This window comes from Leuresthes tenuis, unplaced genomic scaffold (genome assembly GCF_036924035.1).
Source record: "Leuresthes tenuis unplaced genomic scaffold, fLeuTen1.0.hap1 SCAF_15, whole genome shotgun sequence".
Lineage (NCBI taxonomy): Eukaryota > Metazoa > Chordata > Actinopteri > Atheriniformes > Atherinopsidae > Leuresthes > Leuresthes tenuis.
Genome location: NW_027325369.1, coordinates 14,164,255 through 14,188,074, shown reverse-complemented (window position 1 = coordinate 14,188,074; position 23,820 = coordinate 14,164,255). Strand labels below are relative to the sequence as shown.

Here is a 23,820-nt window from a genome sequence, read left to right as displayed (position 1 = left end):
GAGTCCAACCTTGACACCACTGTATTTCACCTCTGTGTTTATTTTTGACATTCAGTTTTAGTCTGTACCTTCTTTGCTGTACTTATGTACTATTTTGTCATATATTAAATGGAAAACTATAGCGTTTAAGTACACATTAAAGTCTGTAAACACTGCATGCCAAAAGTGTTGCTTTAGGGGTACCCTGTGCATCCTAAGCCGATGCAGTCGGCATGTGCAGTCAGCATGTGATCAGTTAGGAGTGAGAATGGGTTGGATAAGAAATACAGGCTTTGCGGTGTTTACTCCAAAAGGATATAAATTATTTTGACAAGCAATTTTTTCATAAATATACATTTTCAAAAATGGCCTAATTCAATTCAGTTTTATTTATATAGCGCCAAATTACAACAATTGTCATCTCAAGGCACTTAGGTAATATAGTCCAATTCAAGCCAATTGGAATTCAATTTATTGTAATCATAATCCAATGAAATTCAATGAATTAATTTCATAATAATCCAATTCATTCATATAGAGACAATTCAAAAACAATATCCTTGCTAAGGAAACCAACAGATTGCACTGAAAGTTGTCTTCAGTCCAATCTCCCATCCTGAGCATGACTGTGGCAACTGTGGAAAGGAATGACTCCCTTTTAACAGGAAGAAACCTCTGGCAGAACAAGACTCAGGAAGGGTGGCAATCCGCCTTGACCAGCTGGGGTTTGAGGAGACAGAAAAGAGGGGGAAAAAACACCGTAACACCATTCAAACGATACCTGTTGGAACAGGGAAACACAAGTTAATAACCACAATAATGTCACATGTACATAATATCATTTGAGAAATTAAACAGGGGGAAAAAGAGAGCAAAGTGAGGAAAGGTGTGACAGATGAGGTCCCCCAGCAGTCTAAGCCTATAGCATCTTAACTATGAGATGTTTCAGGATCACATGAGCCATCCCTAACTATAAGCCCTATCAAAAAGGAACGTTTTAAGCCTAATATTAAAAGTGTAAAGGGTATCTGCTTCACGGAAATTTACTGGCAGCTTCTTCCACAAGAGAGGGGCCTGATAACTGAAGGCTCTGCCTCCCATTCTACTTTTAGAAACTTCGGGAACAACGAGTAAACCTGCAATTTGGGAGTGAAGTGCTCTGTTAGGAAAATATCTTACAATGAGCTCTTTAAGATATGATGGAGCTCGGTCATTAAGAGCTTTATATGTGAGGAGAAGAATCTTAAATTCTATTCTGAATTTAACAGGGAGCCAATGAAGAGAAGCTAAAACTGGAGAAACATCATCTCTCCTGTTAGTTCTCATCAGAATTCTTGCTGCAGCATTTTGGATCAGCTGGAGGCTTTTCAGAGAATATGTGGGACAGCCCAATAATAAAGAATTACAGTAGTCCAATCTTAACAAATGCATGGACTAGTTTCTCTGCATCACCCTGAGACAGGATGTTCCTGATTTTAACAATATTACGAAGGTGAAAGAAGGCAGTCCTTGAAACCTTGTTTTATATGTGCGTCAAACGATAAATTCTGGTCAAAAATAACTCCAATGTTCCTCACTGTAGAACTAGAAGCCAAGGAAATATCATCTAGAGTAACTATATAACTAGGCAATTTCTCCCTGAAGCGCTCAGTTCTGAGTCATCCAGGTCTTTATGTCTTTAAGACATGCTTGTAGTCTGATCAACCTATTGGTTTCATCTGGTTTCATAGATAAGTACAGCTGAGTATCATCATAGCAATGGAAATTTATGCCATGCAATGTTGCCTAATGGAAGCATGTATAACGTAAAAATAATCGGTCCAAGCACAAAACCCTGAGGAACTCCTTGACCTACTCAGGTGTGTGAACAAAGAACAAACTGGAATCTATCAGATAAATATGACTTAAACCAGCCTAATGCAGTTCCTTTAATCCCAATAAAAAGTCTCTGTAACAGAATACTGTGATCGATCGTATCAAATGCAGCACTGAGATCCAACAGGACAAGCACAGACACAAGTCCGCTATCAGAGGCTAAGAGGAGATCATTGGTAACTTTCACCAGTGCTGTTTCTGTGCTATGATGCACTCTGAATCCTGACTGAAACTCTTCAAACAGATTATTTCTATGTAAATGATCACAAAGTTGAGCTGCAACTATTTTTGGATATAGGTCGCTAATTAGCCAACACTTCTGAATCAAGAGTAGATTTTTGAAGTAAAGGTTTAATTACAGCAACCTTAAAAGTCTGAGGTACATATCCTGTCAACAAAGACAGATTGATCAAATCCAATATGGAAGTGTCAATTAAGGGGAAAACCTCCTTGAACAGTCTGGTTGGGATTGTGTCTAAAATACAAGTTGATGGTTTAGAAGAGACTATTGCTGTTGTTAGCTCAGAGAGATCAACTGGGCAGAAGCCATCTAAATACAAATCAGGTTCTAAAGATACTTCTAAAGCTGCTGCTGCACTGGATGATACATCAGCGATAATAGTGGGAAGGATTCCATCAATCTTCTCTCTGATAGAAACAATTTTATTGATAAAGAATCTCATGAAATCATCACTGCTGAGAGTTAAAGGGATACATGGCTCAACAGAGCTCGGACTCTTTGTCAGCCTGGACACAGTGCTGAAAAGAAACCTGGGATTATTCTTATTCTCTTCTATCATGATGAACAATAAGCAGTTCTAACTTTACGAAGGGCTTATACGTTATTAAACTATCTTTCCAGACTAATTGAGACTCTTCTAAATTAGAGGAACGCCACTGTCTCTCCAGCTTTCTTTCAGTCTGCTCTAACGCACGCTGCTGTGAATTATACCAAGGAGCAACATTGTCCAGTGTTGTACGCATTGAAACTATAGTGCTGTCAACAAGAGAGTCAAGTTCTACTGGAGTAAAATTTAGGTAACCGTCCTCTGTCATATCTGCACATGTCAGTGAAGAAAAGGATGATGAAATTAACTCTTTAAAACTGGTTACAGCATTCTCTGATAGACACCTTCTATATGTAAAATTCTTCTCAGAAGCCTAACATTCTCATAAACTATACATGTCTTCACGCAGAATGTCTCTCTGACTTTTCTAACTTGTTTTTCCCCCCAGTCCGAGAAAACCCACTAGAGGAATATAACTCAAATAAAAACCAAAATATGCACTGGTCAAGAATCAACTTGGCTTTAACTGGCTTTAATTTCATTTTATAATGCTGTCTTATTCTTCAGGCTCTGAACTGTATCAGTATTGTGTGAGGGGTGTGGCCAACCACAATATACAATGCTGCTGTTGCTGGTTAGTTGCAATTCAATCTGTCTTAAAACTGCAGTCTTCATATATCAGGTATGCACGTTTGTATTATGTAACTGGCACCAGTTGGATAATTCAAGGAAGGCAGTGTTCCTATAAAGACATTTGGAGGTGTACTGCCATAATGTGCACCTAAATTCTAAGCTACACAACACCCCTTCAACCCAAACACACACACAAACCTACATACACCATCAATGCCATCATAAAACAACAGCATGTGTCTGTGCTCTTGTTAAAATGATCACTCAGTGCGCCACAAGCAAACCAAGTTTATTTTCAGCTCTGACATGGGAACTGTCGTGTCCTTCCAGACTTAGTCTGAGGTTTGGGTGCAGAAGGTAAACACATCCTCGGTCAGCTGGAACACAGAATTTTTATCAGCTGGTCCATGAGAACCAGAGGAGGCCCACAGTTACCATTCTATCAGGTCTGCCCCAAATTCACCAGCTGGGTGCGACTTTATCATTGGACTCACTGGTCCAATATGTTTCAAGTGATAGTGTGTTCAAATGTACGCACTCATATCTGAAACTCAGGGATGACGAAGGGACCAATGTACAGCAGATAAAGACAGAAGTGAGGCTAAAGTTAAGTTCAGAAATGTTAATATAGACAGATAGATGAAGGCATGAGGATTTGAGAGGCACAGTGTGTGTACAAATTGTTCCAGCTTTTAATTTCTATGCATTTATGCATCTGGACTAAACAAGCAGACTCCTTTAGTCCACAGTTCAGGTAAGCTGTCTTCAGAGAAGCAAGAAAGATCTTTATGTAGACAGCTATAAACATGAACAAAAATAACTTTATTATATGTTACTTTTAAGATATATTTTGTATTCTAGAGCTTTTTGTGTTACCTGTAATGTGTCTGTCAGGAGCATTTTCAGTGATGCAAATGGAAGATTTTTAGGTTCAAAATGCACACTGTGCAAAACCAGAGTGAAACTAGCAAATGACCATACTTTATGACTATTTGATCACATGCAGCTATACCATCATATAAAAGTATTAAAATACTTTACTTTAAAACTATTATACTCGACATTGACCCTTGTTTCCCATCATTCTTGTTTCACAGAAAATTTAATCAGTGGAAGATAAATGCACCTACATCCTGAGCGAGCAATACTCCATCTGACCCAAACAAATGGCATTCCAAGAGGTTTGTTTGTATGAATCATTTTCTACAAATGAATGTGGTCTGTAGAAAGAGAGCATCAGCACTTGCTTATACCTCGTTTCTGTTTACTTTGACCTGTACCAGGTCTTGAAATTAATTCAATACAAGCTCAGATGAAGATCAGCATGTGAAAAAAAGAAAAATATGACTGAATGACGTTGCATTGACCGAGTCAAAGTTCGGGCCTCAGCCTGATTGAAATGCTATGGTGGGACCTTAAGAGAGCTGTGGATAAATGAATAACCGCATACCTCAATGAAGTGAAGCAACATTATGAAGAAGAGTGGGCCGTAATTCCTCCAATAATATGAGAAACTGATAACATTATATCGAAAAAATGACTGCTAGTGGTCTGAGAGGCTATTGAATACTGGGGTGTAATTAGTTTTTCACACACTGCTTTTGCATTATGGCTCAGTTTTTGTTTAATAAATAATGATGTAATGATGTAAAAATGTATGTGCTGTCGTTCATCTGATGTTGTGTTAACCTAATTTCAAAGCTGGGTAAGACTAGGTGATTTTTTCGCCTTTTTTTTTTTTAATGTTTGATTTATTAAGCTGTAAACCTGAAAGAGTGTGCACTTTATTTTTGACATGACTGTATTTTATCTGCTGTATGAGCTATGTAAGAGGGTAAAGACATCACAAACCTGAACACTTACTGTTTCAGAGCCATCTGACGGCCACACTCCTGATCTCCATCCTGGCAGCAGTGCTTGGCTCCCTGCAGATTGGCTACCACACAGGCAACGTCAATGCTCCAGCCAAGGTGAGCAGGATAGACGGGAGCTGGAGGTATTCTAGGTCTCAGTTTCTGACACTCTTATAATGTGTTCATATTTCTTTCCTTTTATCTGAATAAATCATTTTAGCTTTAGAAGTAGGTTTCTGAATTGTACTTTACAGAATGTCTAAGGTAAATTCCATCTAGAGAAGACTCACAAAGAGTATCAAAAGCAATATTTTTCTAATGGAAAACAACACATAAAACTCTGACAAAACATGAACCCAAACATCAGACACTGGCTGCCAACCACATTCATCAGCCATGCATGGCTGATGAATGAATAAAGACCTGGACGCCAGGTTGACTTTCAAACAAATATTACAGAGCCTCAATAAAGCACTGAATAAAGTTAACAATCCCCTGAAACTCCCTGGCTCAGCTCCCGTCCTAGCTTTTGCTTTTTCACAGTCACTCAGTGTGCCTTTCACACTCAGCTTTCTAACAAACACTCATGCGATAAGTTGTGCAATACTTGAAGTGTTATGAGTTTTTCTGCTTCAAAAGAAAGGACAGTCCCCATTTGTTAGCTTGACAGTAAGTTAAAACTGTCAAAGCATGAAGATTGTTTCTCTTTTTATCATTGATGTATAGATCATTGAAGAGTTCTTCAACCACACCTGGAGAGCCAGACACAACCAGTCAATGCCAGATCACAGCCTGACTCTGCTGTGGTCACTCTCTGTCAGTATTAAAGACTTTGGAGCTTTGCTGGGCTCACTGGGAGTCAAATTCTTGGCAGATTCTTATGGCAGGTAGGAGAGACAGAAATATGAGCAGAATTTCAATCATTGCCTTTACTTTTTATTTCTCTTCTCCCCTGCAGGCGTAACTCCATCCTGTTAGTAAACTGTCTGTCTGTGATGGGAACGTGTATCATGTTTGCCTCCAAAGCCAGCGAGTCATTTGAGGTTCTCATTCTGGGACGGTTGGTGTTTGGTCTGTTCTGCGGTCTCGTGATGAGTCTGAACCCCCTCTACATCCAGGAGGTGTCCCCCACCAGTCTGAGAGGGGCCTTTGCTACGCTCAACCAGGTGTCCTTTGCCTCTGGCACCCTGGTTGGAATGGTGAGGACAGTGCTTGCTGTCATCTTTTTTGTTGGTTGAATTTGCATATGCAAACTTGCTGTGAGTCAGAGTGCAAACACAGACACAGACAACTTCTCTCCATGCATGTTCTCCAATTCATTACAAACTAACGTCAGAATAGACATATGAAACTATTAGCTACATTGATTCAGTGTAAAATGTTGCTGTTTTGCAATGATCCTTCCTCAATTGTGCAATATTTGTAGCTTCCCTTCACGATGTAGTATACACGTCATTACTTTGATTTTCAGCATCTTCACTTTCATGCTTTCATTCACTCCACATTTCACTACATTTTTGTCCACTTTGAATATGTTATGAGAGGTTTGGTTTTGTTAATTTGGTGACCAAAGTTTAAAATAATGAAGGAGGGGATGATGGAAGAAGTAATCTGTGGATTAATATCTTGAGTTCAAGACCCGTACTTGTTCTCACACCTGAATGGTTAGGAGTAAAAAAATATATAATTAAAACTGGAATTAATATACTGTCCACAGTTAGGTTGAAATGTTACAAAATTATTAGGGTGGTTAGGGTTAAAATAATGTACTTACTTGGACTTTACGCTCTTTGACCATTTATGGGTCATAATTCCCTTCAGGTCATGTAGACAATGCCCCAAAGAGAACAGCATGACACTGCCATCTCAAAATGTATAACCATGGATCGTGAAACTGCTGTTTTGGGGATGAGGACATTACACATTTTCTGCTGAGACTGGCCTTGTGAAACAGAGTCTCTCTGTTTGTTTGCTGCAGGTGGCTGGTCTGGAGACAGTATTGGGTACAGAGCATTACTGGGCCATAATGCTGTCCCTGTCTCTCATCCCAGCGCTGGCTCAGTACCTGGTTCTGCCTTTCTGCCCTGAAAGCCCTCGATACCTGCTCATTAACCGAGGAGAGGAATGGAATGCAGAAGTTGGTGGGTCCCAGGGGGTGGTTCATGATTAATTTGCAGATGTTATTTTATGTTATTTTACATAACATGTTATGATTATGGAGAGAGATTCTGCTTAGGAATAATTAGAGATAAGTTGAATACATCTTTTCTATGAGCTCTAAGATTAATGACTGACCAGGATTTAAAACATTAAAATGTAAGTGCACTCTATCATATCAGCTTTATGGCTGCATTAGACTTCGAAAGCTTCATTAAAGAAGGTGTTATCGGTTAATGTCTTCACCCTGCAGCCCTGCTTAGGCTGAGAGGCAGAGGAGACAAGGTATTTGCTGAGCTGGAAGAGATGAAAGAGGAGGCCTCGCACACTCAGAGCGGTGTCACCATCCATGATTTTTTCAAGAAACGCAGCTACAGGCAGCCAATCATTATTGTCCTGATTGTCAACTTGGGAAGCCAGCTCTCTGGATTCAATGCGGTCAGTCGCTGTGATAAAACGCTATTTTATAAATTCTGAAGCTGAGACTTTGAAATTCATAAACACTTGAAAAATTGTTAATTTATGTGATGCTTGGGCTGAGCTCTTTGTGAGGCTTGTTCACTGCTATAAAGATTTAGCTACAGCTCTGTGGAATATCTTCTTTGAATTATTCAACTTCAGCACTCCTACTGCTACTCGAGCTCCCACTCAGAATTGGAGGCAGTGTGTCTGCACATTACCTCAGTTCCTTAGGAACACAAAGATACCCCCGTGACCTGCTACGATAAATCAAATTCCTGCCCTTTGCTTCCAGATAATCAACTATTCCACCAGAATGTTCCAGGCCCAGTTTGAAGAGGCCAAGTTTCTTACTCTGGGTGTGGGAGCTGTCAATCTCACTTTCACTTTGGTAGCGGTAAGTACAAGATCTACTTTAAATAATTTACTGCAGCCTCTTGTTCCCTAACATATCATCTTTTCAGAGTGTAACAACATAACCAGCAAGTCAGTAAATGTGACAGTAACTGTGCATTATAAAACAAAAGGTGGATGAAATATGAGCACTTAATTTTTCCCTCTCCAGTTCTTCCTGATGGAGCGGGCTGGCAGGAGGAAACTGCTGCTCACTGGTTTCATCTCCATAGCAGTGTGCAACTTACTCATGACCATCGTCGATTCTGTCCTGGTAAAACAATCTTAGTGTGGCAATTCTAATTTGTGCAGGAAAAGTTTCATGCAGGCCTTACATATGATGATGACAGATCCAACTAATGAGAAATTTTAAGACAAAGATAGATATAAAAACGAACTATATGTATTATCCTACGATCCCCACCATGCAGAACATAACAACTGGCCAACTTTCAATGTTTAACCCACAACATTCCCTCCAAGAGTAATTTCTCCACTGTGCAGCACCTGGTCCCAGAACTACGAAGCCTGCAGGTCCTGCTGGTTTTCTGTCTGATCTCAGCCTACGAGCTGGGCCCTGGCCCCATCTCCTGGTTCATTGCTGCTGAGCTGTTCGACCAGCCTGGCAGACCCATCGCCATGGCTTTCACCAGCATGCTCAACTGGGGAGGGAAGTTTGTTCTGGCACTCCTCTTTCCTCCATTACTGGTGTGTTTATATTGTTGGCCTGCATGCATGCTGCATGACCAAGCTAGACTCTGGGAAAACTTTGGAGGTGGATTTCTTGATTTTGCTTGATCACATGGCATGACGTTGTCATCTTAACAGAGCATTTCTGGTAACACAATTGAAAAAAAAAGAACAAATCGTACAGAATGATGTCATGTCTGTTTCTCTCATGCACAGAAAATCTGTGGAGCTTACGTCTACCTCCTTTTTATGGCTGTGGCTCTACTCGCCTTCACCTTCATTTGGATTCGCCTCCCCGAGACAAAAGGCCGCACATTCGATGACATCGCAGAGGAGTTCAGAGGAGCAGAGGGCATCCCTTTGCACAACAGCACCAGATTCAACACTTTCAGCTAAAGAGAGCCTCTCACTCCTGATTAATTGTTATCTGGATCAGTTTAATCTGCATCTAACCAGTAGCACACAACAAAATCATTTTGGTTTTTTGCTTTAGTTTTTAAATCAAATTCATGTTGTGAAATCCTTAAAAAAAACTCATCAATGCAGCCACAATATTATTTGGAAGGATATTTTTAAAACTTTGGGAGCACTGACTCATTAGGTTTTCTGTTGTTGGTTTGTCCTCAGTAAATCAGACATGTATAATGCTTTATATACTGTATATACTGTCTTTTGTTACCAGTGTGTCAACATTTTGTTCAGGATCAGGGATAAAGATAAAAACGTCCTCTGACTCCAAAAACGTATATTATTATTATCATTATCTTTATTATACATATTCTCTCTTGAGTTCATGGAGAAAACGGTATTCGTTTGTAAAACGATATCAAACATGTCTCCGTCATGGAGACGTCTGATTTTCATGTAAAGTTCTAAGGATTTTAACTGAGCATTACTGTACAGTATGTCACTGTTATGTGTATAAATTATTACAATGTTTTGTGCAAAACTAAGCAATATCAGATGAATCAGCTGAAGGTTCAGTTGCTACTGAGATCAAGTATTAGGATTTTTTAAATTTCTTGTTGGTATTTTTGTTTCTTTTACTGAACACACAACATGGACTTTACTTGTATAGCGTTTTTATAGTCTAGCTGACCACTCAAATGACTTTCACGCTGAATGCCTCGGTGAATGGGTGAATGCCACATGAATTCTCTTGGAACCAACTACAGCTCTGAGGATAAATATTTAATCCAGTGGGGTCTAATAGGACTTACTGGTCTAAGTCCCATTAGACCAAGGAACAACGATATTCATTGATATTCTCTGACTTCCCTGATTTCTTTGTTCAAAAGTTAGAAAACAGTGTCATCTACTGGACTAAAGTGTACAGAACATGTTGTTGATCAAATAAACCTCTAATTCCAGGTGAGTTTTTGGAGCTATATTTGGACAAATCCATCAGCATTTTGAGTTGCTTAACCTTTTCTTCCGTCACTGGTGGCACTCCAACTACTCTGTCTTTAGAAAGATGTTGTCAAATAAAACTTCCCTCACATCAGTTTGACCCTCAAATGAACTCTGCAATGAAGGAGATTAACTGAAAATTTTACCAAATTAAATTGCTATCCCAAAGTGTCAAGAGCTTGGTTTGAAAATTTATATATTGTCATCAATCTTAAATTGATGAAATATTAAGACTGTTATCAATCTTAATATTTTGGAATCTGAACAAATCTGAACAAAATGATTTGTCGTATGTCGTATTATTTGGCACGCCGAGGTCATGAGACAATGAACTTTTCAAGAGCTTTCCCTAAATTCTTACTTCAAAAGTAGATTTATAAATGCTCTCTTTTTAGAATTATTATTACTTTTATGCACACTAATGAAAAAAAAAGTACACAAAAGAGGTTTTTTGTGTAAAGGTATAATAAAAAACATATCTTTTCCTTAATTGGACTTAAAATTAGGTACATGCAGCCTTAGAGGAGCAACTACACAAGCAACCTCCATTTCCATTTCCTCCATTTACAATGAACAAAAACTTGTCCACCCTTAACGCTTCCATAGGATTTACGAGAGTAAGTTATATGAACCCACTTGATTTATTGGTCACCAACTAGTGTGAGCACTTCTATAAAAGCAGAAGTTTGGGAATTCAAGTGTGCCAAGCAGGAAAAACATCAGCAATGGAGAGAAACAATTGTTGCTCTCCATCAAAGAATATGCTATCACTCGTAGCACAGCTTATGTTTACAAAGTTACATCTACACAAACAAACAGTATCTGTTTCTTATTTTAAATTAAAGAAAACAGAGTAAACATAAAACATGTTCAATCCATAATTTTTTTAGCTTTTATCTTAACCATGTAATCTATACAGGAAATGACACTGTGGGGAACCTCTAATAAAAACTGAAGCTGTGCTTTAAAAGCCATTTTCAGATTAGAGAGCAGCTCACATGATCCCTTCACATGCTGCACTGCCACTCCCCTTTCAGCTTTTAATATCTGTGTAACTAAGTTGGACTGTGGCAGCCTCTGTATAACAGGACATGGATATAATCATCGTTTAACAAAATCTTCTGCGATTACTAGTCTCTTTAATGTGGCCATCAGGTAAATAACAAAATAAAACAATTTAATTTAGAGAATTTACTTATGATCAATAATATTTTTTAGTAAGTTTTACTTTTATATTTACAGGTTTTACTCATAGGATTGATGTCACTCAGCCCTCCACTGTGTGGAAAAATGGGTGAAAATACAACAATAGAATGCAGCCACACCAAAGGCAATTTTTACTTCCAGATATACTGGTACAGACAGCTGCCAGATGAAGCCATGAAACTGATCGTCTTCACAACTACAGGAGAAAGTGAACATGACTTTGGGGATTTTGGCAAGGAGAAATGCTCAACCACCAAGCCTGATGCTCACACTGGGATGTTCACAGTGAAGAACCTGGTGCCAGAAGATGGAGGCTTGTATTTCTGTGCTGTCAATGAGCACAGTGATACAGGCATGCATAGATGCTAAACAAAAGCCCCACTGACACTCACAAACTTAAACTAATAATCTCATGTCTTCTCGGGCAGGGGTCTTCAACCTTTTCCAGCCCGAGGACCCCTTGGACGAGAGACAAACAGAACAGGGACCCCCACATGTAATTCATTTTTTGAAATGTGTCACATTTTGAACACATGTGCTTATGATTGACAAAACAAAGTTAATCCATAATCATTGTCGACAAGGCTTATATTTTCTATTATCATTTTTCAACAATGAAACATTTGGCTTCATGATGTCAGGTATGCCTACCTCAGTGAGATGACTGGCCCTGGTGGGTAGTGCTCAGCTTGTCTATTCTGGGGCAGATGGAGGCTGCAGTCTAGAACGCTCTTCGGGTAGGTGAGGGAGGAGAATCCACTTTCACAAATTTGAACTTTTCAATAAGAGCAAGGTCTGCTGAAGACACTCGTGTAATTTATATAGAGATCCTGTGTATAATACAGGTTTTATGTCAGTTTGAACACAGCCCTCACTATCAATATAAAGGAGAAAAGGACAACCTGTTTATAATGGAAAAGTGTGATGTGATGTCTAAGAGACAGAGGCTGTCATGTTATTTTGTATTTTTTGCACAGATAACACAGGGTGGCATAAAGCTGTTACAATTGGCCAGCCATGTTATTATTATTATTACTATTAGAAGAGGGCAGCCATGTTGGCTCTGGCCTCATAAGCAGTGAGGGGCTGACATGAACCTGTGATCACACATAAGGCCTGGTTGGTGTATTCAGAAATATGGGAACATGTGAGGCACGCTTTCGCTCCCTTGAAAACGTGACAATAGGATCTGACCATACTGCGGACCCAGCAGACACACGCCCCGCCGACCTCCAGCTCCACTCTCCCTGTGGAATTAATTGAGGGGGGAGGAGGAAAGAATGATTTCAGTCAGGGGCTCGCCTCTCTCCTTGCCTTCGTCTTCGCCAGTGGTGGCCCGGGCAGGCTCGCTGCTGCGTTCCTCCTCGTCTTCGCCAGTGGGAGCCCGGGCGGGTCCGCTTCTGCCTTCACCTCTCCCCGCTGCTGCTCTGGAGGGGGTCCAGCCTAAGAAACAGGTCCGACGTCACCCGCCACCGGACGTCTCCCTCGCCACTGCTCAGCTGGTCTGCCGCCAGGCCGACTCCAATCCTGGGCCCCACGTCGCCGGAAGTCTGGCCGGCCAGACGAGCAGTTGGCTCCCTCACTACTGCTCGTCTGGTCGGCCGCCAGACAGACTCCAGTCCCCGGGACTCTCCTTCAGAGCCCCTCCCTCCCACCCAAGGTTTGAGATGTCTGGGATCCATCCCTTAAGGGGGGGGGTCTGTCATGATCCTTGATTGTTTTTGTGTTTTTCTGGTTTAGTTTTGTATTCTGGTTTCCTAGTTTCTAGTCTGTTTAGTTTTCTATTAGTTTAACTTGTCATTTCCTGTTTCCCTCAATTCCCTGTGAGTCTCCAGTTCCACCCCCATGTCCCATGTTAAGTCTCCCCACGTGTTTCATATCACTAATCATTCTCTCCACAGCATTTAGTCTCCTATTGTCCTCTCAGTCTTTGTCAGATCCTCGCTGTTACCCCCGTAGTCTACACTTTGTCTGTTTCTCTAGTCGCTAGTTTTCCGTGTTTCCAAGTTTCCTCCCGAGTTTTGTAGTGTTTGGTTTTGTTACCTCCTTTTGAATTTCCTAGTACCTTAGTTTCTAGTTTTTCTTCCAGCATTGCTGTGATTTTTATTTCTTGTTATACACCCTATAAGTTACTTGTGACTCCTGTCCGTGTCAGAATTTGGGTCCTGCTCCTTCGCTCCCTTGAAAACGTGACACTAAGATGTTGTAAAATAATAAGGAGAAACAGAAAAACAATAGTGAGTAATAGTGCTGAATCAGCATTCTCACAACAATAATAATAATAACTAGAAAAAGCTGTTCCTGCGAAACAGCAGTGACAATGCTGATGAGCTGAATGGGGATAGCTGACCATGCTAAAAAAGCTGAAAATAGTGAAAATTTAGCAGAAAGTTATTACTTTAAAGCACTTGAAAGGTATTTTTGAAAGGAGCTGGATTAAGGCAGAAAACTGCAGAAAAGAGAAGGAAAATGCAAAACAAAAAGTGACAATGCACAATGAACAATGCAGAAGCTTTTGAAAATTTAGTAAAAATGAATTCGCTGAGGTTTCAAAAGGTCTGAAATATATTTTTGAAAGGAGTTAGATGAAGGCAGAAAATTATAGAAAAGAGAAGAAATATGCAAAAGTAAAAGATCAAAAAATCAGATGACAAACAATGCAGAAGAATTTTAAAATTTAGCAAAAAAAAATTTGCTGGCGTTTCAAAAGGCCTGAAATGCCTAAAAAAGGCATAGAGTTACTCATCCTACTGAACCCATTTCCTTAGTCCTCTCTGGCAACCACCCCGAGCTGATTGAGTTATATGTGATTTCCTCACCCATTTCCTCTGTTGTAGTTGGGCTACCTTGGTTTGAGGTTCATAATCCACATATTGACTGGTCCACTGCTTGTATAGTTAACTGGAGTGTTTTTTGCCATGCGAACTGTCTACGTTCAGCCATACCCTCCAGTGTTTCCAGCTCTCCAAGGCCCCCAGAGGAGATTGATTTGTCAGCTGTCCCCAGTGAGTATCATGACTTCAAGCAGGTATTCAGCAAAGACAAAGCACTCTCTCTGCCGAAGCTGCCTGCGACTGCCCCAGCCAAAGGCAGACCATACGATTGTGCCATTGACTTACTCCCTGGTTCTCCTCTCCCTGCAAAGAAGCTCTATAACTTCTCCAAGCCTGAGAAAGAGGCCATGGAGAAATACATCCAAGATTCCCTGGCAACTGGCCTCATCCTCCCGTCATCTTCACCTGTGGAAGGATGACTGGATCTGGATCTGGATCTTTCTTTGTTGAAAAGAAGGATGGATCCCTGCACCCTTGTATAGACTACACAGGTTTGAATGAAATCACAATTAAGTACAAGTACCCATCCATCCATCATCTGCCGCTTATCCGGGGGTCGGGTCGCGGGGGCAGCAGCTTGAGCAGAGAAACCCAGACGTCTCTGTCCCCGACCACTTCCTCCAGCTCTTCCGGGGGGACCCCGAGGCGTTCCCAGGCCAGCCGAGAGACATAGTCTCTCCAACGTGTCCTGGGTCTCCCCCGGGGTCTCCTCCCAGTGGGACGTGCCCGGAACACCTCCCCAGGGAGGCGTCCAGGGGGCATCCTAACCAGATGCCCGAGCCACCTCATCTGACTCCTCTCAATGCGGAGGAGCAGCGGTTCTACTCCGAGCCCCTCCCGGATGACTGAGCTTCTCACCCTATCTCTAAGGGAGAGCCCAGACACCCTGCGGAGGAAACCCATTTCGGCCGCTTGTATTCGCGATTTTGTTCTTTCGGTCACTACCCACAACTCGTGACCATAGGTGAGGATGGGAACGTAGATTGACCAGTAAGTAGAGAGCTTCGCCTTCTGGCTCAGCTCCCTCTTCACAACGACGGGTCGGTGCAGAGCCCGCAACACTGCAGACGCCGCACCGATCCGCCCATCAATCTCCCGCTCCAATCGTCCCTCACTCGTGAACAAGACCCCGAGATACTTGAACTCCTCCACTTGGGGAAGGATCTCATTCCCGACCCGGAGAGAGCATTCCACCCTTTTCCGGCTGAGAACCATAGTCTCGGATTTGGAGGTGCTGATTCTCATCCCAGCTGCTTCACACTCGGCTGCGAATCGCTCCAGTGAGAGCTGAAGGTCACGGCCTGACGACGCTAACAGAACCACATCATCTGCAAAAAGCAGAGACCCGATTCTGAGGTCGCCAAATCGGACACCCTCAACGCCCTGGCTCCGCCTAGAAATTCTGTCCATAAAAGTTAGGAACAGAATCGGTGACAAAGGGCAGCCCTGACGGAGTCCAACTCTCACCGGAAACGTATCCGACTTACTGCCGGCAATGCGGACCAAACTCTGGCACCAGTCATACAGAGACCGAACGGCCCCTATCAAGGGGTCCGGCACTCCATATTCCCGGAGCACCCCCCACAGGACTCCACGAGGGACACGGTCGAACGCTTTCTCCAAGTCCACAAAACACATGTAGACTGGTTGGGCGAACTCCCAGGCACCCTCCAGGATCCTGCTGAGGGTATAGAGCTGGTCCACTGTTCCACGGCCAGGACGAAAGCCACACTGCATCTCCTGAATCCGAGGCTCGATTATCCGACGGATCCTCCTCTCCAATACCCCCGAATAGACCTTACCAGGGAGGCTGAGGAGTGTGATACCCCTATAGTTGGAACACACCCTCCGGTCCCCCTTTTTAAAGAGGGGGACCACCACCCCAATCTGCCAGTCCAGAGGCACTGTCCCCGATGTCCACGCAATGCTGCAGAGGCGTGTCAGCCAAGACAGCCCTACAACATCCAGAGCCTTGAGAAACTCAGGACGGACCTCATCCACCGAGGAGCTTTTTGACCACCTCGGCAACCTCAGCCCCAGAAATGGGAGGCCCCGTCTCCGAGCTCTCCGACTCTGCCTCTTCCGAGCACGTGTTGGAAGGATTGAGGAGTTCCTCGAAGTACTCCCCCCACCGACTCACAACATCCCTAGTTGAGGTCAGCAAAGCCCCGTCCCCACTGTAAACAGTGTTGACTGTGAGCCGCTTCCCCCCCCTGAGACGCCGGATGGTGGACCAGAATCTCTTCGAGGCCATCCGGAAATCGTTCTCCATGGTCTCACCGAACTCCTCCCAGGCCCGAGTTTTTGCCTCAGCAACCACCGAAGCCGCGGCCCGTCTGGCCTGTCAGTACCTATCACCTGCTTCCAGGGTCCCACTGGCCAAAAAGGCCCGATAGGACTCCTTCTTCAGCTTGACGGCTTCCCTCACCACTGGTGTCCACCAGCAGGTTCGAGGGTTGCCGCCACGACAGGCACCGACCACCTTACGGCCACAACTCCGATCAGCTGCCTCGGCAATGGAGTCACGGAACATGGCCCATTCGGACTCAATGTCCCCCACCTCCCCCGGGATATGGTTGAAGCTCTGCCGGAGGTGGGAGTTAAAGCTCCTTCTGACGGGGGATTCTGACAAACGCTCCCAGCAGACCCTCACAATACGTTTGGGCCTGCCAGGTCTGATCGGCATCCTCCCCCACCAGCGGAGCCAACTCACCACCAGGTGGTGATCAGTTGACAGCTCCGCCCCTCTCTTTACCCGAGTGTCCAGGACATACGGCCGCAAGTCCGATGATACAACCACAAAGTCGATCATCGAACTGCGGCCAAGGGTGTCCTGGTGCCAAGTGCACATATGTACACCCTTATGCCTGAACATGGTGTTCGTTATGGACAGTCCATGACTGGCACAGAAGTCCAACAACATAACACCACTCTGGTTCAGATCGGGGGGGCCGTTCCTCCCAATCACACCCCTCCAGGTCTCACTGTCATTGCCCACGTGAGCATTGAAGTCCCCCAGCAGAACGAGGGAGTCTCCGGTAGGAGCACTCTCCAGTGCCTCCCCCAGAGACTCCAAAAAGGGTGGGTACTCTGAACTGCTGTTTGGCGCATAGGCACAAACAACAGTCAGGACTCGTCCCCCCACCTGAAGGCGGAGGGAGGCTACCCTCTCGTTCACTCGGGTAAACCCCAATGTACTGGCACACAGCCGGGGGGCAATAAGTGTGCCCACACCTGCTCTGCGCCTCTCACCACGGGCAACTCCAGAGTGGAAGAGAGTTCTTAATCTTAAGTACAAGTACCCTCTACCACTAATTGACTCAGCTTTTACCCCCTCCATGACTCTGTGGTCTTCACAAAGTTAGACTTGAAAAATACTTACCACCTCGTGAGGATTAGGAGAGGGGATGAGTGGAAGACTGCTTTTAATACTGACCTTGGCCATTATGAGTACCGGGTAATGCCTTTTGGACCAACTAATGCTCCTGCAGTATTTCAAGCCTTGATAAAGGATGTTCTCAGAGACATGTTGAATAGATTTGTTTGTTTATCTCGATGACATTTTGATTTTCTCTAAAAGTGTAAAGGAACATGTGTTGCATGTGTTACAGAGGTTATTGGAGAACAAACTTTATGTTAAAGCAGAAAATGTGAATTTAGTGTTTCAACTGTTCACAAAGGCCAATTAAAACCTGACCAGCTAAAATCAAAGCCGTCATGGAGTGGCCAGTTCCCACCACTCGCAAACTTCTTGAGGTTCTTGGGGTTTGCAAACTTCTACAGACAATTTATTAAGAACTATGCCAGGTTGGCAGCCCCACTCACTCAGTGGACTTCTATAAAGAAGGCTTTTGCGTGGTCCTCAGCAGCTCAAGCTGCCTTTAATAATCTTAAGGAAAAGTTTTCTAGTGCCCCTGTCCTAGTACACCCGGACCCAAGTCTGCAGTTCATCGTGGAGGTCGACGCCTCTGACACAGGAGTGGGAGCCATACTCTCCCAGTGATTCCCAGACAACGACAAAATCCACCCCTGTGTCGCCTTCTCCAGACGCCTCTCTCCAGCTGAGCGAAATTATGTGGGGAACCGGGAGTTGCTAACAGTCGTGTTGGCCCTGCGGGAATGGAGACACTGGCTTGAAGGTGCAGTACAACCGTTCATCGTATGGACTGATCATAAAAAATCTTGCATATTTATGCTCTGCTCGTAGGCTGAACTCTCGTCAGGCATGGTGGGCACTTTTCCTAGGAAGATTCGACTTCACTCTCACCTACTGCCCTGGCTCCTGGAACACCAAGCCTAATGCCTTGTCTCTGCCTGCTCCGACTGTGTGCGCAGCAAGTCATCTTACCGTGCCATACGTCATTGAACGCTGGGCTCCTCCATCCTTTGCCAATACCACATCGCCCCTGGTCGCACATTGCTGTGGATTTCGTTACTGGCTTACCTCCATCGGATGGAAATACGGTTAATCTTACCCTGATTGATCGTTTTTCTAAGTCAGTCCATTTTGTACCCCTGCCTAAACTTCCCTCAGCATTAGAAGAAACTGCAACCTACTTGTGCGCCATTTGTTCCATCTTCATGGTATTCCCAAGGACATAATTCTGACCGGGGTCCCCAGTTTGCCTCCCAAGACTGGAAAGCATTCTGTCATGCTCTGGGAGCTTCGGCCAGCCTCTCCTCTGGTTACCACCGACAAACCAACGGCCAGACGGAGCGAGCAAACCAAGACCGAGGAGCATCACTACGATGTGTGGCTTCTTGTCTCCCAGCCTCTTGGTCCACTCACCTGCCTTGGGTTGAATACACCCACAACTCCCTGATCAGCACTGCCACAGGTTTGTCTCCGTTCATGCTCTCCCAAGGGTTATCAACCTCCTATTTCCAAGTCAGGAGTCTGAAGTTGCAGTCCCCACAGTCCAGGCCCATCTACGCCGCGCCTGCCGTGTCTGGCGGGAAGCCCGAACAGCTTTGACACGGACAGCAACAAGAAACCAACGATTGGCAGATTGACATCGGACCCCTGCTCCTGATTACCAGGTTGGTCAAGAGGTTTGGCTTTCTTCACGTGACCTTCCTCTTCAGACTAATTTACGAAAGCTTGCCCCAAAGTATATTGGGCCATTGAACGCATCATCAACCCTAGTGTCATCAGGCTTAAACTTTCTCCTGCTTTAAGAGTTTATCCTGCCTTCCATGTGTCTCTGCTCAAACCCATTACGAAGAGCCCACTGAGCCTCCTCCTATCCCCCGGCTCATTGAAGGTCATCCTGCATTCACAGTCTGCCACCTGCTGGATGTGCACAGGCGGGACTGCGGTTTCCAGTACCTGGGTACTGGAAGGGTACAGCCCTTAGGAAAGGTCTTGGATTAGCAAGGCCCTCATTTTGGACCCTGTTCTGCTCTCTGATTTCTACCGGGAGTTCCCGGACAAGCCTGGAAAGCCGCCAGGTGGCATCCATTGGGGCGTGGGGGGGTTACTGTGATGGTTGTGGTTATTTGTTGCTTCTGTTTCTTTGTTTCCCCCCTCCCTTTTGTGTTGTGTTTTCAGGTTGAGGCAGGCTGGTCTCACCCAGATGACACACACCTGTCCAGGATTAGCGATCACTCTCCCTCTTATACACAGCCAAGACTCTGCCAGATGATTCCCTCAGATTCCATGTGTGTGCTTACCCGACCAGCCTGCCTTCACCGCCTTGCTTTCTGTTCCAATGAGTATTTGTGTTCATCTTGGATTTAATATTAAAAACCCTTGAGACTGAAATTGTTCCCAGATCCCTGCCACTTTTTAGTCCAAATTGCAACCTTAACAATGTCCTGTTTTCTTATATCCCTCTTCCCCATTGTGTGATCGTTATAATGATGAAGCTGGTATTTATGAATGAATCTGAGTAACCTCAATTGTGGTTGGGGAGGAAAGGTAGACTAGATAATAACAATCAACGATACCCAAGGAGTGATGATGTGGCAATTGACAATATAACTTAAGTGTCTTTGCCTCAGTGGTCAGAGCAATTCTGTATTTTGTACTGTGTTCTCTCGCAAGATATTATCATAAAAGCCTCTTATCTCCTCAGAAGAAAAAAACTGACACTGTGCCTTACTAAAGTTTCCATTACACCTGTGAAAAAGGTTCGGAGCAAGATCTGCAGGCAGTTAACAGAGCAGTTGTGCCGTGTGGCTCCACAGTACCAGATCCACACACACAAGAAAAAGTGTTTCTCTGTTGTTGATATTAGTAATGCTTTCTTTCCTGTACCTGTGCACCCAGATAGTCAAGTCTGGTTTGCTTTTACCTACAGAATGAAGAGGTACACTTATACCATATGTAATAACCAATAACCATCAATATTCTCCCAAGCAATGTCAGCTAAAATAGCTGACATTTGAAGTTCAATCCTCCAAATGGCAGTCAAATATTGTTATATGTGGGTTAACTCCATTTAAGAGACTAAGTGCAGACCATTTGTACTGCCACAGTTAAAACCATTCACCAGACATGATGAAGAGACAAGAAACCTTAAGAAACCTTAGCAGAACACATGGTAAAAATGTTAACAAGTAGAGAGATCTCTTCTGTCAATTCTGTTCCAAGTGAACCTGTGTCAGAATCGCTAAAGACAGTAAAACCAGGAGACTGGATCCTCATCAAGATGATAAAGAAACAGAACGCGTCCAGTCCAAGGTGGGAACGTCCATATCAGGTACTGCTTACAACTCCAACAGTAGCTGAAATAGCAGAAAGGACTACCTGGATTCACTTATCACACTGTCAATTAATAAGGTCATGACCTGCAGAGGAAAGGAAAGATTAGTTATCCACCACTGTTCTCTGAGGCATAAGTCTGACTACAAAGGAGAATTCTCTCAACAGGAATAGTTTCGTGTCAAATTTAATGAAGAAAAACACGACTAAAGCGAGAACATAGGGTGTGGCTAAATTAAGGCAGGAAAAATGGACAGACAACGGCCATGGCAATTGGATAAATTACATAAATTACAACCAACAGTGCTTTGTGAACTACATTAGAGGTGTTGTTAAAGTTGCTGAACAATTAGGTCTAACTTCCCTTATGGCATGGCAAAATAGAATGGCTTTGGATATGTTTCTGGCAGAGAAAGGAGGGTTGCGTAAAATGTTTGGAACTTTTTGTTGCACCTTTATTCCCAACAATACTTCCCCAGATGGCAGCATCACCAAGCCCTTAGACTCAGAGGGACTCACATCACTCTCTGCAAAGCTGGCAGAGAACTCCCAGATCGACAACCCCTTCACTGTTTTGATGGAGAAGTGGTTTGGCCGGTGGAGCAACCTAGCTACTTCAGTACTGCTATATCTGTTTGTTGTAGCAGCCACACTAGTCACCTGTGGCTGTATTCCATGCTGAGAGGACTGTTCAAAAGACTGATTGAGACCACCCTTACCCGCACAACATATCAACAGGTAGAGAATGGCGATGACGACGAGCTACACAAGGATGATGGAGACGAGGATGCAGATGATGTTTTTGCAGTGCCTTGCATGACCCCAAGTGAATTCTCAATTAAATCAAATGTTTATTGAAAATGTCTTTGAACAATGGTGCACAATATATACAAAGTTATACAAATAATGTAATTGAAGAGCAGAAAAAAAACAAAAAATATACATGAATATATATATACATATATATTTATATATATTCCAAAATGTGTTTAATACTTATTTTCTTTTAGCATAAACAGGTGGGAAATGTTGGAAAAATGTTCTGAGGTTATACTATATGAAATGAAGTCAGTAACTGTGTGCTGAGAGAGGCTTCCTCCTCCTGTCTTGTTAGAAACCCTGGATGCTTAGAAGGACTCACATTGTTACCTTCTGTCTGAACCTTGCTTTACTGAATGTCTCATAACCTTGTGTGGCTAGTGATCTCATAGTAGAAGATATAAACAGCTGTTTCTTGGAGTGTTGTTTTACTTTTGGTGTAGAATTAGTTTCGATATATCTAATTACTTCGTTGTCCAGTTCTATATTTTTTTTCATTGTAAAATTTTTACAATTTACTTACTTTATTACCTAATGAAAATGGACCTGTCTGTGAAGACAACATGGAAGAACGGGAAACTGGCATAAATATGAATTTAAAAAAGAAGATTTAAGTTAATTTTAGTTAATAATTCATTTTTACAGTTAAATCTGTATTTGTGAATCACTCGTTGAGTAATGCTTATTGTCGGATTTCTGTAGGTTAATAGTCCTTTTTTAATCAAAGACAGTGCAACAAGGAATATCACTGACAGTTCTTTAAACTGTAATTAGTTGAAAAAAAACCTTCATATTATCATATTATTATTCATATAATTTTCCAGCCATATCCAGATTTTATCAAGGCGCTGCCTGTTGCTGCTTTACTCAGGAAAGGGATTGCTCTCTCTCTCTCTCTCTTTTCTTCTGTCTTCTCTGATGATAAGGCATTGAAAACGTTAGCACCGAAAATTCACATTATTTTAAAACGTGCATTATGCTACATTTTAATCAGTTTGAGCAATACAAAATGTCATCTTATAATGACAAAAACAAAAAAATTATTTCTATCAGCTAGCCCACATATTGGTAACAAAATGTGGATTTCAAGAGTTATCTTCCATTTAACCTCCTTCTGTTATGCAGCTTACTAGCTCAGGTTCATGTAGCATCATCTAAACTGATATGAACAATACTGCGCATCAGGACGGAAACGAGAGAAACTGTATTTTAGAACACAATGTGTAAATGTCTGTTCACGAACGTAGGTAATACCATTGGTCATTAATCATCTTCTTATGATTGTTCTTAAAAATACTCACTTAGTGCTCTCAATATGAACTACAGCGTCAGCTGCTTGTTAGTTTTAGCCTCTTAACCAAATAATCTAGCCGCAATCTCTAGTTTGTATGAGAGTTTATGGGAGGGGCATGGGAGGTGACTAAAACTTTCTCCTGCAGGTGCAGAGTCGCCCCCAAACGCCCCCAAATCTCAAATATCTTTTTCGCCCATGCAATGTAAAAAAAATTTAAAACAAAAACTTTAACTGAACAAAAACATCAAACTATTAAATGTGGTTTGCTGAATATTAGATCTCTCCCTTTGAAGTCTCTGTTAGTGAATGATTTGATTTGTGATCATCATATTGATATATTTTGTCTTACAGAAACCTGGCTGCAGCAGGAGGATCATGTTAGCATTAATGAATCAACTCCCTCTGACTATTTAAATGTTCATGTTCCTAGAACCACAGGCAGAGGAGGAGGAGTGGCAGCTATCTTCAGATCAGGGTTACTAATCAGTCCTAGACCCAAGATTAGTTTTAGCTCTTTTGAATCTCTGATTCTCAGTTTTTCCCACCCAAAGTGGAAATCACAAAAACCTCTTGTGTTTGTTGTTGTGTATCGTCCACCTGGCCCTTATTCTGAGTTTCTGTCTGAATTCTAGGAGTTTTTATCCCAGTTAGTGGTGAGTACAGATAAAGTCATTGTAGTGGGTGACTTTAATGTCCATGTAGATGTTGAAAATGACAGCCTAAA

The 23,820-nt window shown here is 42.8% G+C and overlaps 1 protein-coding gene across 1 annotated transcript; it reads left to right on the top strand.

The window, feature by feature from the left end:
• The first annotated feature begins 4,441 nt into the window (after positions 1 to 4,441).
• LOC140270141 (solute carrier family 2, facilitated glucose transporter member 1) lies at positions 4,442 to 9,223 on the top strand. Its single transcript, XM_072365237.1, has 10 exons — positions 4,442 to 4,456; positions 5,147 to 5,245; positions 5,855 to 6,015; positions 6,087 to 6,327; positions 7,107 to 7,269; positions 7,539 to 7,723; positions 8,040 to 8,141; positions 8,310 to 8,411; positions 8,642 to 8,845; positions 9,044 to 9,223. Exons 1-10 carry the CDS (start codon positions 4,442 to 4,444, stop codon positions 9,221 to 9,223), a joined length of 1,452 nt encoding a protein of 483 aa, XP_072221338.1.
• The last annotated feature ends 14,597 nt before the right edge of the window (positions 9,224 to 23,820 follow it).

Excerpts from the sequence above, each read along its gene's own strand:
- LOC140270141 (XM_072365237.1), top strand. Across the intron at positions 5,246-5,854 it reads ACGTCAATGCTCCAGCCAAG|ATCATTGAAGAGTTCTTCAA; the intron begins GTGAGCAGGATA and ends ATTGATGTATAG. Across the intron at positions 8,846-9,043 it reads TCCTCTTTCCTCCATTACTG|AAAATCTGTGGAGCTTACGT; the intron begins GTGTGTTTATAT and ends TCTCATGCACAG.